We start from the raw sequence: 14,943 nt of genomic DNA, 5'->3' as shown, positions 1-14,943 counted from the left end.
AAAAAAGCACTTCAAAGGATTCAGAACAAAATTCTGAAAATGATTTTGAAGTTGCCTCCCTGGTACAGTACAACCGAAGTACATAGAATTTCGAATGTTGAGACTTTAGCACAAATGTCCAACAAAATAATTAATAATTTCAGGCAAAAATCGTTGCAATCCTCAATTGCAACGATTAATTCCCTTTATACTTAGATAAGATTTAGTTTTAGTTTTTAGTTTTAAGATATCAATTGTTATACTGACATGCAGGTTAAAAAACCTGTTTAAAATACTGAATTGCCAAGACATGAACAATGTAAAAACACTTAGATATATATCATAACAATTAAGGCTGGTACGTTACTGCAGTAACTGGAGCACCTAGGTTAAAATGAAATGTAATTTATTTTGAATTTGGAACAAATAAAGAGTTAAAAAAAAAAAAAAAAAAAAAAAAAGTTTAAGGACATATCTGCATTTAAATATTGCACCTATCATCCCGGGATTGTATTTTACAAAAATAATCTATGTGATGCCGAATTTAAGATCTTTGAAATGAGAAAAGACTGTAGTGTTCCAGTTACCCTGCCACCTCCGATTACAGATGAGCCAATACCTAGGGGCAGATCACTTGTGGTGCATTTATTATAACAAACAATAAATAAATGCATTTTGACTAGAAACAATAAAATTAAATGCATTTTCTCAGTGCATTTTTTGTAGCGTGATGCTCTAAGTGACAGTTCCTACCATGTTGTTCACACTGGTTAGCTCAAATCCACACTCCTGATTCAAGAATTTTTTTTTCCTGAAGCTCCTCGACCGAGAATGCGGAAAAAATCCGTCGAAATTCCCTGTAACCGATGGGAATATCGGGCGCAATAAACTCTGATGAAACTCACTGGAACCTCCGTTGGCAGCACCGAAAATCTCCATCAAAATCGTCCGGAACTCTATCCGACGTGAACATTTGAAAACACTGTCGAATCTCCCCCGGAACATCCGTAACATACAAAATATCCACCGAAATCATGCAATGGTATTTTCTCCACCATGAACACTTATAAACTAACTAGAAACTCCCTGAAACCTCATCCGGTAGCGGTAGCAACGGAAATCTCAAACGAAATCGTGCAGAAAGCCTCCGGAACTTCCACTGTCAACATCGAAAACCTCCTCCGAAATCGTGCTAAGCCCGCTTTACCGAGAACGCGAGAAAACCCCGTCAAAATTCCGTTGAACCTTCGTTGTCAGCATAGCAAATCTCCACCAGAATCTTGTGGAAGCTCCTTCACCGAAAACACGAGGAAATTACTTAGAAATTTCCTGGAACAGCCATTGTTAGCACCGACAATATCCACCGAAATCGTACTTCTCGGCCGTGCACACCAGAAAACTGCATCGAAACTACCTGTAACCTTCGCTGACAAAATCGGAAACCTCCGCCTAAATCGTGCAGATCCTCCTCCGCTGAGAAAACTCCGTCGAAATTATTTGGAATCTCCGCTGGAAGCATCAGAAATCGCCACCGAAACCGTGTGGAACCTCGTCCACCATGAACGCAAGAGAATGCCATTGAAATTTTGTATTTTCGCATTTTTTTAATTGGTCATACTGTATGTTATTGTAATTGTTATTTATTTAGTCAAACGTAATTCGTAAATTACGTAAATTAGTCAAACGACGAACAAGAAAAACTTTCCTACACACAAAGAACAAAAATTGTTGCTATAAAAATATTGCATGATCAAATTAAAAGTTTGCCAAATTTCGTAGTTTTAACTATGGAAATTTTCAAAATAAAACATATTTTTTTGGTTTAAAAGTGTTGCTTTCACTTTCGGCTTGTAATTTTAAAAGTGTATTTTTTAGAATAAAAGTCGGAAAACTGTCAAAAACCTCTTCATTGCAAAGTTTTTGACAGTACTGGACCACCGTTTCCCGCCAAATTAGACATGTGAAAAAGAAAGCAAACCAGCAGCTAACATGCATGAGCAGCAGCAGTTTCCCACATTTTCATCCGCCGGCGCGCTTGTTTCTCTTCTGACGCTATCAAGTGGAAGGATCGGAAGGATATTCCAGTTACGGAATTTGGAGGTAGGTTGATGAAATTTTCGAAAACTTTCGATCATGCTTCCGATTTTACTAATTTATGTGTTTTGAGCAGCCTCGTCAGTCTTGCTGGAAAGAAAGGCTACTCCCACCATCACCATCACCAACGGTATCATTTGCGTAAAATGCTTCTCATGGAAGATTCCACAATACAGTGCCCTTTCAGTCGTCATCAAAAATATAAATAAACGAATATATACTAAATAAAATATTTCTATTGTTATTTTCTTCAAAGCATATAGCAGTCGAATTAAAAAATAATTCATATTTGAAATGAAAACATACATCGTTGCGTTAAAAATGCCCATCTTTTAAATTAAATGCTTTCGTGAGTCTATTTAAAAACATGGGTTTTTATATTGACAGTTCTACAATTTGATTTGAAAGTTTCTACTTTTAAAAGTAAAAATTGAGTTGTTTTTGAATTGACAGTTGGCTGACTTTTGTTTTGAATGCTAAAGGCTTTCTACCAAAAAGAACCAACGCAAACTTTTAATTCTACCAATGGTTTTTTCAATTTAATTAACGATAATTTTTTGTGTGTAGAATCAGCTTTTGCAGCATCTAGAACCGTCTCCAAAAGAATTCATGCAGAATTTCTTCCACCGAGAACGAGAGAAAATCCCGTTGGCAGCATCCAAACTCTTCACTGGCCGAAGCTCCTCCGACGACACCGTCGAAAATCCCTGGGAACCTCTGTTGGCAGCGCAGCATATAAATTCTCTATTCCACCGAAATCGTATGGATAGACGATTTTTCTTTTCATGTTTTGTTTGTATATCTTGCTTTATTTTGACGTTCACATCCCAGTGAATGGTTGATGTAAACGATGGAAATTAAATGCATTTTTTTTAAATTAAATACATCGTCAATAAGCATTTTAAAAGTGAGACGCCCCTAGGCCAATACCTTTGGCCGAGGAGAAACTGCAAGATCTTCGTGAGCTTATGGTATTTGTTTCTAATAAGGCTTACTATGCAACTCTCCTCAAAGAAATAGTACCAAGAAAACGAGGCCGTCGATCAAAATTGGACAAAATTGATCATTTTGATAATGATTTGGACCTTGAGGAAGCTGATATCGAAGCTGAAATATAAAAAAAAGAAATCATCTCTTAACAATAATAATTGATTTTATCGTTTGTATCTTGCATAATTAATCATTTTCAATAAAACCATTCTAGTTAATACAGATTCATTTCCATGAATAGAAATAACATTCGAAAACATTCATATATTTCACTATCCTCAGTATAATAGTACCATAGACAAGCAGACATAACTCTCGCAAGTTGTTCATCGAACAAGCATTTGTATAGAAAATCAAGCAAAGATTAAACTGATATATGGTTACAGGCAATATTATATTAATACCGAGATTAATACCTCGTAGTGAACAGCCAGATAACTAAAAAGTCAGATGAAGCTTCGTTTAACTGTTTTAAATTTTACTTGCGTTATATGCGTATCAGGTTACAACTAAATATGCCGAACATTTCGGAGGACGTCTAGAGAATTCAGTTTAAAATCAAATAAAGTGCAGTCAGATTAGCAAAAAAAAAGTCAATGTGTCTCAATATAAATGGCTAATTATTATCCAGCTTTCCATGCTCGGTAATGGCGGTCTGTTTGTATGAATAAATGTATCCTTCACTGTGCTTTTTGACACTAACTGGAGGGCGTATGTTGTTCCGTTTTCTTCTGTTCCTGGGAGAGGGAAAGGGAGGGGTCAAAATCCGAACATCCAGATAGTGTCAAAACGCACAGTGAAGGATACATTTATTCAAACCAACAGGCCGCCATTACCGAGCATGGAAAGCTGGATAACCCATATAAGCTTTCCGCTACCATCTCTAGATCTCAGGAATATAAAATCAATATGCAATTTTTCAAACGTTATATGCATATTCGTAAATGATTGTATTTTTCTTTATTATTCCGTTTTTGTAATTTTCCAATCATAATAAATGGCTTCATTGAATAATGCTTCTTATCAGAAATGAACGATGCGGGTTTTCTTTTTGATAACGGCATTAATGCAATTAATACTTTCAAGTGGCTGGCAATTTCGTTCGGTTACATCACGATCACATCCATTATCGGTTTACCATTGGCATCGGCATACGGCCGTCAGGCTGCCTAATTTCCATTCAGTAACTACACACAAAAAATAAAAATTGTTCGTTTAAAAATAATGCATTTTCAAATTAAAAGTCTCCCAACTTTTGTAGTTTCAACTACGACAATATTTAAAATGAAAACAACATTTTTATTTCAAAAGTATTTCTTTCACTTTCTACTCGTCATTTTAAAAAGGCATATTGTCAAAATGAAAATTGTTTAACTGTCAAAAATACCATTGAAAAATGTTGGGTTGTTTCGTTTTTTCGTGCACCACAGCCATCACACGTGAAAAAAAAAAACATTTGCCCGGGAAAACAAATTCAGTTTGCTCGATTTCCAAGCTTAAATTCAAATAAAAAGTTGATGTTTTTCTATTTACTTATAATTTATTTAAAATGTATTCGCAGGTTCAGTGGTCAATGGAGTACGAGAATGCGGAAGCGATGGAATCTGGTTTGGCCAATAGTGACCTATTTCGAAATGTGCAACTGGAGAATACAAGGTAAGTTTCTTTCTGGTTTTAAAGGTGGGATGGATTAATTAAAGGTGGACATTTGTTGCAGATCTAGAATAGTTCCTGAAAAATACGAAGCAACTTGCTGTATTTTCGGTGTTAACACCATCGAAGTCACTATGGATGCCATTGACGGTGGCTTTACGTGGAAAGCATTCCTCTAGCCGATCCGGTGTAACATCCAGAGCAATCGGAGGACCAGACAATACTATTAGTAGCGTCCGGCGCGCAGCTTGGCAAACATGCAACAACAAACCATTTCGTTTGTGATGCAACGGTACGTCCGTGGAATATCTTCTATGATTAGTCATGGTGATAAACCTCGCATCAGAACCATAAGTTCAACGAAACCTGCCAAGACCGATCGCAAATTTCTATTAGATCCAGCATAACCGTTTGTTACGAAGCGTCTTGTTGTATTTCATTAAAAGCCTCCTAAATAAAGCTAAATTAATTAATTAATTGTTGTATTTCACTTGGACCTGAAGTACTTCCTCAAAGATTACCAGTAAATGAGATATACAAAATCATACCATTCAAATTATTTATAATAAAAATAAACCGAAATAAAAAAAAAATATGATACCAATATTTTATAGAATTTAAAATGAAAAGTAGGTGTTATAATATTAAAGTTGCCTGTTTTTAATCTGAATTTGTATTATTTCAAACTCAAAATGACCCATTTTATTTCATCCATACCGAACTTTCAAGCCAAAATGCATGTTTTGAATATAATAAATCCACTTTTTATTTCAACCCTGTCGAGCTTTTCTTTTGACAGTAGGACAATTTATTTTGAAAGTCTCAACTTTTAAAAACAGTGATCAGACAACTTTTGATTTGATAATTCTTTGACTTTTGTTTTGAATGCCAACGACTTTCTACCAAAAAGAACCAATGCAAACTTTTAATTCTAACAATGGTTTTTTTAATTTTATTAGCTATAATTATTTGTGTGTATGACCGATGGAAGCTGATGACTGAGAGAACTGCCCGATACGTGATACTCCTTTCCAATATTGTAAATTATTCGATATTAAGCCTAGTATTAAGCTTTCTGAATCGCAAATTGGACAAATCATATTCCGTTGACAATTCTGTAAAAATCGGAACAAAATTAACACAACCAAATTGATTACCGTGTAGAGCGTCACCAACCAATTGAGACCCTCTTATCCTTTTACATTTCATCTTCGAGGCCGCTCTCCATCTGCAAGTATTTTCCATTCTCCGGTCCGGAGTAGGTTGGTTCCGGAAGATTCAGCGCCGCCAGAATGAATAACACTCATTAATTCAACCCCAAATGGATTTAACTAACCACAATCCGAAATTTGCCGGCTTCGTGCTAACTAAGAGCCAAAAGGTCGATACCAACAAACCATCAAGAAAAAGAACGTAAACATTAAGGCGATACAGACCATGTCAAAAACAAGCGGGCGAAAACATAGGGGCGAAACAGGGGGAACGACACTCATTTGGATGTATTTTTTCAGTCAAGTAATTACTTGGGATTTTCGGGGAAAAACATAATTGATGGGATTTTTTTGAGTGTGTCGTGATGACGAAAATGAGCAGGGATAGAAAAAAATAGATGGGAATAGATCAAGCAATTGATGTGATGTGAGGGGTGTTAAAAAATTTCAGAGGGATGCGAGTCTGAATGCGAAGAGGATACACGGTAACCAGCGTAAACACATTAATGTGTAAAATTTCACACATTTCGTGAAAAAAGGGGCCTACTCATAAAATGTGTAAACTGCGTTTACACATTTATGTGTAAACCCAGCAAACGTCAAAAGAAGTGTATTTTTTACACATTTTTCAAGAACGGTTTTTACAGCAAAATGTGTAAAAAGTAATCATTTCTAGAACTTAAATATAATGGGTGCTCATGGTTTTTTATTAACTTCGGAATTTTCTTATTTGTGTCAATGGTAAATTAAAGATTGCTCGATTATTGTATATATTTTATTAAAAACAGAAATGTAATCAACAAAAATAAGTAGCGGCGCCGGAGGTGTTGGTAAGCGTGATTTCCTCTCAATCCCAGTCGACGCTGCCGGGATGTTCTGAGGCATAACATCTCTGATCGCACCGAGGATCACGCCTCCCTTCGGAAGGGAAGTGAAGCCATTGGTCTCCGGTTCATGAGTTGATGGGTCGATAGGTAGGGTCCAGGTATGGGAGATTCCTCCCTGGCGTCGGTAGCATTGATGCTCAGCACGGGAAACAAATCAAGGGAAGAAAAACAAAAATCAGTATATGAAGTATATAAATTAAACTAAAACTAACAGCTATGAAAAAAACATAAATCACCTACCCTCTAGCATGTCCATCGTTGCGCACTGTCCAGTTTGGACCGTAGTTCCTCAATTTTCCTGCTGTTCTTCACTGAAATTTAGCAAATGGCGTGCGTCAACAAAGTAGGATGCAGCAAAGTTTGAAGTTTTTTTTTACCCATTAATGAGTATAAAAATACACATTTTTTGACTGGTACTACATTCTTAAAATGTGTATTTGTATACACATTTTAGGATCTCCAAATTTACACATTTTTTGACAGCTGCATATAAATATAAAAAATGTGTATTTTTTTACTCATTTATGTGTTTACGCTGGTTACCGTGTAGGTGTAAAAAGAAGAAAAATTTGCTGCAATGAAGCGTCCATGAATTACGTAACGCTTATAGGGGGAGAGGGTGTCACCTATATCGTTACGAATTATGCATAGGGGAGGAGTAGTAAAGCTTTGCGCTACGGAACAAAGAGAACATTTTGTTTTTTTTTCGTTTCTTGATGTAAAGTTTGAAAATACAGGTCTTTTTAGACGTTTTTTGTACAACAACGAAGGCTGTCATCACTAAAGGCCGGTGCACAATAGATACGTTTTCGGGTTTTTTGACAGATAATGCATGGGCTAACTGTCAAAAAACCTGAAAACGTATCTATTGTGGGCCGGCCTTAAATCTTGCTTTGCAAAATGGATCTGTTTTAATTTTATAAATTGTGATTTTTGCTACAAAACGAAATCAAAAATTAATTAAATGAAAAGGCGGGGGGGAGGGGTTTATAAAGCGTTACGTAATAAATAGAGAGGGGTCATTTTCAGTGTAAAGTTTTGTTCCAAACGGGGGGGGGGGTCAAAAATATTCATTTTTAGCAAAACAGAATTAATGGACACCGCTCGGGACACCGCCCAACTATAATAACCAAAGCTCACAGCTCAAGTGCAGAAAATGATTCCGCACCGAATAGGTCGAAACTGCAAACTAGGAGGAACGGGTGATGGCGATGGATTACAAGGTTCCGGTTAATATTCCCAGCTGCATTTGGACGGGAATTTGATTCGCAATATTTTCGCACAGCCGGTGGGTGTCTTACTTCACCATTAACCCTTGACCAGCAGCAGAGACGAGTAAAACTTGGGCAGAGTGGAAAAAATGACCTGAATTCCTTTTCCACCTGCTTGTCGTATGGGGTTTCATTGGTGAGGCTTTTCCCGGGGCTAGAATCAGCTGAACGAAATCAACAGTTGCTTCGCGCCTGTTCGGCAACTTCCATGCTACAACACACAGAGCCGGGCTCTTATCCGTCGAATTCGATCGGTTTGAGTCCGGGATGTGCGTTGCCGTCTCCTCCGTGATGCACTTGATGTTTTTTGCCCCCGAGACCGATTATAGACGAGTGGTCCGTCATCTTTTTTTAGTTTTCGCACCGATTTTTTACCGGCATGGCCAGCTGACATACGTGGTGTTTGTTGTGGAGAGTGTTGTAAGGCTCTGAACCATTTGGTGGATTATTTTAACTTTTGGTTAAAATTTGACAGATGAAAAGTTATCGATTAACCCTGCTATCCGAGCATGGTTATTTCTGACAGACAAGAAGTTAAATTTTGACAACCGTGGCTCGAAAACCGGTCGATCGACAGCACGGGGATTTTCGAACATAGAAAATAACTTTCGAAATGTCACAGGGGGAACGACACTCATTTGGATGTATTTTTTCAGTCTAGTAATTACTTGGGATTTTCGGGGAAAAACATAATTGATGGGATTTTTTTGAGTGTGTCGTGTTGACGAAAATAGAGCAGGGATAGAAAAAATAGATGGGAATAGATCAGGCAATTGATGTGATGTGAGGGATGTTAAAAAATTTCAGAGGGATACGAGTCTGAACGCGAAGAGGATAGGCGTAAAAAGAAGAAAAATTTGCTGCAATGAAGCGTCCATGAATTACGTAACGCTTATAGGGGGAGAGGGAGTCACCTATATCGTTACGAATTATACATAGGGGAGGAGTAGTAAAGCTTTGCGTTGCGTAAAAAAGAGAACATTTTGTTTTTTTTTCGTTTCTTGATGTAAAGTTTGAAAATACAGGTCTTTTTTGACGCTTTTGGCAACGACAACGAAGGCTATCATCACTAAATCTTGCTTTACAAAATGGATCTGTTTTAATTTTATAAATTGAGATTTTTGCTATCTTGAACTTTTGAAAAGGAGGTACACGATGGTACGCTGATCTTTTGTTTTTGTTTTGAATATTAATAATATAATTAATTACCTAAAAATAAAAAAATACAAAACGAAATCATACATTAATTAAATGAAAAGGCGAGGGAGGGGGGTTTATAGAGCGTTGCGTAATAAATAGAGGGGGGTCATTTTCAGTGTACCGTTTTGTTCCAAAGGGGGGGGGGGGGTCAAACATATTGATTTTTAGCAAAACGGAATTAATGGACACCGCTCGGGACACCGCCCAACTATAATAATCAAAGCTCACAGCTCAAGTGCAGAAAACGGTTCCGCACCGAAAAGGTCGAAACTGCACAGTAGGATGAACGGGTGATGGCGATGGATTACAAGGTTCCAGTTAATATTCCCAGCTGTATTTGGATGGGAATTTGATCCGCAATATTCTCGCACAGAAATACATCACCCGGTGGGTGTCTTACTTCACCATTAGCTCTTTCTTATCCGAACCCTTGACCAGCAGCAGAGACGAGTAAAACTTGGGCCGAGTGGAAAAAACGACCTGAATTCCTTTTCCACCTGCTTGTCGTAGGGGGTTTCATTGGTAAGGCTTTTCCGGGGCTAGAATCAGCAGTTCGAACGAAATCAACAGTTGCTTCGCGCCTGTTCGGTAACTTCCATGCTACAACACACAGAGACCCGGGCTCTTATCCGTCGAATTCGATCGGTTTGAGTCCGGGAAATGGATGTGCGTTGCCGTCTCCTCCGTGATGCACTTGATGTTTTTTGCTCGGTTTTTTGCCCCCGAGACCGATTATAGACGAATGGTCCGTCATCTTTTTTTAGTTTTCGCACCGATTTTTTACCGGCATGGTCAGCTGACATACCTGGTGTTTGTTGTGGAGAGTGTTGTAAACTGACAGTGAGTATGGCAGAGTGCTTCGCGGTCGACCTGAAAACTTCGAGAAACTGCACGGCTTGCTTGACAATTTGTGTGCATGCAGAAGGGATAAGTTGGGAATAGAAAGAATAGATAGGATGGATTGAAATTTTGTGCACGTTGAAAATTATATGAGCGGTTTGGGTAAAAATGGGATAATCCTGAAGTGTCGTTCCCCCTGAAATGTCACTTTTAACCACGAGTTAAATTTAACTTGGCAAATGGTTCACAGCCTAAACTGACAGTGAGTTTGGCAGAGTGCTTCGCGGTCGACCTGAAAACTTCGAAAAACTGCACGGCTTGCTTGACAATTTGTGTGCATGCAGAAGGGATAAGTTGGGAATAGAAAGAATAGATAGGATGGATTGAAATTTTGTGCACGTTGAAAATTATATGAGAGGTTTGGGTAAAAATGGGATAATCCTGAAGTGTCGTTCCCCCTGGGGCGAAATGGATTCTGTCAAAGCAAACGGGCGAATTACCTCAGGGCTATACAAGATGTTACCAAACAAAAGGGCGCATGAAACATTTTAATTTTTTCACGTTATAATTTAATCGGAAACATTTTTTTGTTTATCTGACAATAATGCTAACCTTGAAACACAACATATAAAAATATTTCAGTTTTTGAAACGGGTTTATAGTTTATTTTATATATGATTATTCTTGTTCAAAATTTCAGATTCATTTTTCTCAGTTCAAGCCCATTGCGACATTGGCCCTTATTCCAGCTCTATCTAGACTTATTTAAAAACTTTCTATCTCAATTTTGAGTTGTTCCATCTTTTCGTGTCGTTCGTGGTCCGTGCATCTGCAGATTCTTACCCCTCTCTGAAAACAAAATTTATTTACATCATTCTCATAACAAAGTAGTAAAAAAAGTAGTTTTTTTTCATTTATCTTTGAGCAACGACGTTTGAAACAGTGGTCAGGCGACAATGCCCCAGGAACTTCGAGTGGTGTGCTGCTTCCAGTGTCGGAAATTTCAGGTCAGTTTCCCTGTTTCATTTTTGAATCCAACGGTCTCAATTCCAGCCCAAATTATTCGATTACAGTCTGACATCGTGAAGAAGGCCAAAAAGTGGACCTGCAAATTGTGCGGTGCCCAGCAGTCTCTCGTGAAGGAGTATGCCCGGGGTTCCGGTAGGGAATGTCGGCTGTTGGTCCAGCAGCTCAGCGACGGTTCACTGCAGGCAGACCAGATGGAACGGTATGTGGCCGAACAGGTGCTTGCAGGTGAGATCGAATTGCCCGTTGCTGAAAATCCAATCAGGGAGGAATCAGACCGATTGGTGGCGAGTCATGAAGCAAACAGGAAGATTGTGGGCGACCGGGAAAGCAAATGGAATAGCTTTTGTTTGAATGAGGAAGATGAAGCAGGTGATATACTGACTAGGAAAATTAGTTCGGAAAGTAGCTCTTGGGCGTATTGGGGGAAAGGAAACGTGGTCGATCATGATCTGAAATCCCCGGAAAATCCGAAACATTCGTTTGCATTTAATCAAAAAAATCAGCTTTCAACAACATCCAAGCTAGCTCCGAATCCGATGGCTGATTTTCATCAAATGGATAAACAAGATAAGCAACAATTTAAATGGCAAACAACAAAATTGAATCAATCTAATTTTGCCTCGAATTCTTCTATCCAGTCCAGTAAAACAATTCAAGAAAATAAGAAACCGTTATTCAGTTTTGAACGAAAGGCATCCACATGTTCGACAACTAGTACATTGGAGGACATAGATGCTTCACAGTCTAAAGAAAATATTGCTCTAAAAAGGACATCGGACTCTGCGGAACTTACAGCAGGTCAATCACCAATGATAAGCTATGAGAAAAAATCGAAATGGACTTATTTTAACCGTCCTGAATTGGAGCTGAACTCCCCAATAGCCACACCAGATAGCAAAGAGTGCTTACAAGATTCTGAACCACTAACGGGAAAGACTCAAAGCCCTGCTTCCTCTTCCAAATGGAGCAAATACATTCCGCAAACGGATCCAGAAGACGATGAACTTACATGATAATCTTAAGCCACTTTTGTATCTTAAATGTATTATAGCCATCTAGTGAATATTTTTAAAATACGAAAAAGTAAATAACCAGTACGATAATCAACAGCGTTACAATCATTCCTCCGACCATCACGTACTTGTCCTCGACCAGTCTTCGTTCGATCATCTTCATGGTCTGATTCGAAAGTCCCAACGTATTTCCAAAGTCCAGAATGCGCTTTTTCGCTCCCTTCAGGGTGTCCCGTTGATTCTTCAGACCGTCCAGTATGTTCGAACCGGTCCACAGCATTTCGTCCACCCCTCGGTGGGCATTTTGCATCGAATTATGATGCTGCAGCGAGTAATCGATGTCGATTGACGTTTCCGAATTGGCCGTGAAGCGCTTGTTCAGTAGATTTTCCCTTTCCACCTGTTCCAGTTCCTTTCGAGCCTTCTTGTCCTGGTACAACTTCAGGGCGGCCTGTAGATGCCGGACGTCGTATTTGAGTTGATCCACACGCATCTTGGCATTCTGTCGCTGAGCTACCGGCACTTTGTACAGCAGGACGTCCAGCCGGTCGCAGTTGCTGCAATGTTATCATTTAATTAGTTATAATTAAATTTAAAGCACCCGGTGGATTATCGTACGCATTAACCGCTACCAGTTTGGTTTGGATATCCGCCTCCACTGCGACGGAATCGACACGTACGCTGCTGAGCTGTTGAAAGCATTGCTGGGTCTCTTGGATTAAGCTGTTGGTTTGAAAATAGAGGGCTTCCATGATGTACACGCGCTTGTATGTTGGAATAAATTCCGATTTCTTGTTTCAACATCTAATTTAGCTAAAGATTCATATTGACACTAAAATACTGCCCGTACGAGCTGAGGAGAAATTCAAAAAAATTACTAGTCGCTGGACACATCACTAACTGATTTGACGTTTCTTCTGTAAAAAGGGAACAACAACAAAAACAACTGCTGCCACAACAAATAAAGTCCTCCGTGGCGGATTTAGGAGCTGGGAACCGGATAGCTTTTTACCGATGTGGTCGCCGTCTGACGTCGTTCGTAGAAAGTAAAAGCCGTTCTTGCCGTTCTTGCCCCGCACGTAGGGATGCCATTTTTCTCCCGCAGACAATTTTAAGACATTTCTAGAGTAACATTTAAAATCGGCCTATGTCCCAAACGTAAACAAACCAGAAAATGAATTTTAAATTTTTGCCGGCACTATTCAATTCCTATTTAAGAAAATTGAAATATATTAGACATTTATATTGTTCATAATAACAATATTAACTGTATCTCAGTATACAGTATACAAAAGTTTTCAAAAATATATGAAAATCGATAACATTTTAATTTAATAAATTAATAAGCCTTTTTTTTAATCTTTCAATGGATAGGCCCTTTTTGTTAGGCCGTTGTATTTGTCATCAGATATGGTTCGCCCTTTGCTAAGCCTTTTCTACGTCACTAGGCTTATCAATGAAATGAAATAAATGAATGATCGGCCATTTTAGCGTGTGGGCCTATTGATGAATCTACGCGAAACCACAGAGAACAGACATGGAGGCTCGAACAAAATTTATGTAAAAACTTGTGTAAAGATTCATATTCGACTTAAGCGCCACTAACGGCGACTTCCCCACTTAAAAACCCTCTTTGACAACATGATGGCGCTGGCGTTGCACAAATTACACTAGACACTAAGTGCTAGTAGCGCCAAGTGGCAATTTTCAACAAAAAATTTATCGATACTAGCGCCAAATTGGTCGAAAGTGGAAAATTTATAGAGAAAATCAGGAGATGCTAACACCACGTAACGGCGACGTTCCCACTTATTTTACACAAGTTTCTGACCGAACTTGAACGTCTCTTCTCTGTGGCGAAACTGCACCAGTGCATGCGACACCTAGGTTTGAAATCCAAAACCACAAAAGTGATGCTGTATTAAAAAAAATTCATACGATTTGACAGGTAGCAAAACGTCATTATCATTTTCTCATCATTTCCATCTGCTGGTCGATCGTAACGTAAATTCATCAATTCAGTGCCAACATTTCAAAGGGGCGTAACTGCTTTTGTAAACAATGGCTTTAGCTGTCGATTTCTCACATCTTAAAGCTCACTCCTTCAAAATAACAATGCTAGATGGTAGGGGAAATATTCCTCTACCTATTGGTGTCATTATTTTTCATAAGTGAGCTTTTATTCGCGAGATATCGTCGGCTAAAGCCATTGTTTACAAATGCAATTACGCCCCTTTGAAATGTTGGCACTGAATTAATGAATCGAAAAATTTTGTTGATCGGCCGTTTCGAAAATCGAGTTATTTTTAATGATTTTTCTCGATTATGCGGAACTTTCCTACACGATTAGAAGCTATCAAGCGGTGCTAAAGAATGGTATCAAACCCTGATTTGTTTACGTTTTGGACATAGGCCCATTTCAAATGTTACTCGGGATTTCATATTTTGTGGAGATTTTTGAAGACATGTTAAAATCTGTTAAAATTGAATAAGACCTCCGAAGGCTTTTTGAATTTTGAGTTGACAAGTAAAGATTTGTGCTAAACCGAACTCGCTTTCATTTCAACCAAGTTTTTATCTGCTGAACGCTCGTTTCCAAAAGCAATAAGTGAGCTTTCATAAAACTTTCCATTTCCACAATCTGTCAAACCTTTAAACATCTCTTATAGTTTGATGTTTGGTCTACCCCGTAACGTGGGTAGATCACCTTTTCGTGGTAGGTTACGGAATGTATACACTAATACCACCGACAAACCGACATGACACTTAATTCTAA

At 38.4% G+C, this 14,943-nt stretch overlaps 2 protein-coding genes across 2 annotated transcripts; one reads left to right on the top strand and one right to left on the bottom strand.

Moving 5' to 3' along the window:
* Positions 1-11,063: 11,063 nt before the first annotated feature.
* Positions 11,064-12,167, top strand: LOC135702448 (uncharacterized). Its single transcript, XM_065223482.1, has 2 exons — positions 11,064-11,132; positions 11,199-12,167. Exons 1-2 carry the CDS (start codon positions 11,082-11,084, stop codon positions 12,165-12,167), a joined length of 1,020 nt encoding a protein of 339 aa, XP_065079554.1. The 5' UTR covers positions 11,064-11,081.
* A 14-nt stretch (positions 12,168-12,181) lies between these two features.
* Membrin (golgi SNAP receptor complex member 2) lies at positions 12,182-13,060 on the bottom strand. The gene is made up of 2 exons (XM_065223483.1): positions 12,786-13,060; positions 12,182-12,724 (listed from the first exon to the last, which is right to left on the bottom strand). Exons 1-2 carry the CDS (start codon positions 12,917-12,919, stop codon positions 12,223-12,225), a joined length of 636 nt encoding a protein of 211 aa, XP_065079555.1. The 5' UTR covers positions 12,920-13,060; the 3' UTR covers positions 12,182-12,222.
* Positions 13,061-14,943: the final 1,883 nt, after the last annotated feature.

The sequence above is a fragment of the Ochlerotatus camptorhynchus genome, unplaced genomic scaffold (genome assembly GCF_037179485.1).
Source record: "Ochlerotatus camptorhynchus isolate MF236.1 unplaced genomic scaffold, CSIRO-AGI_Acam_v1.1 ptg000193l, whole genome shotgun sequence".
NCBI classification, from domain to species: domain Eukaryota; kingdom Metazoa; phylum Arthropoda; class Insecta; order Diptera; family Culicidae; genus Ochlerotatus; species Ochlerotatus camptorhynchus.
Note: the sequence above shows the minus strand (reverse complement) of the source record. Positions and strands in the feature narration are given on the sequence as shown.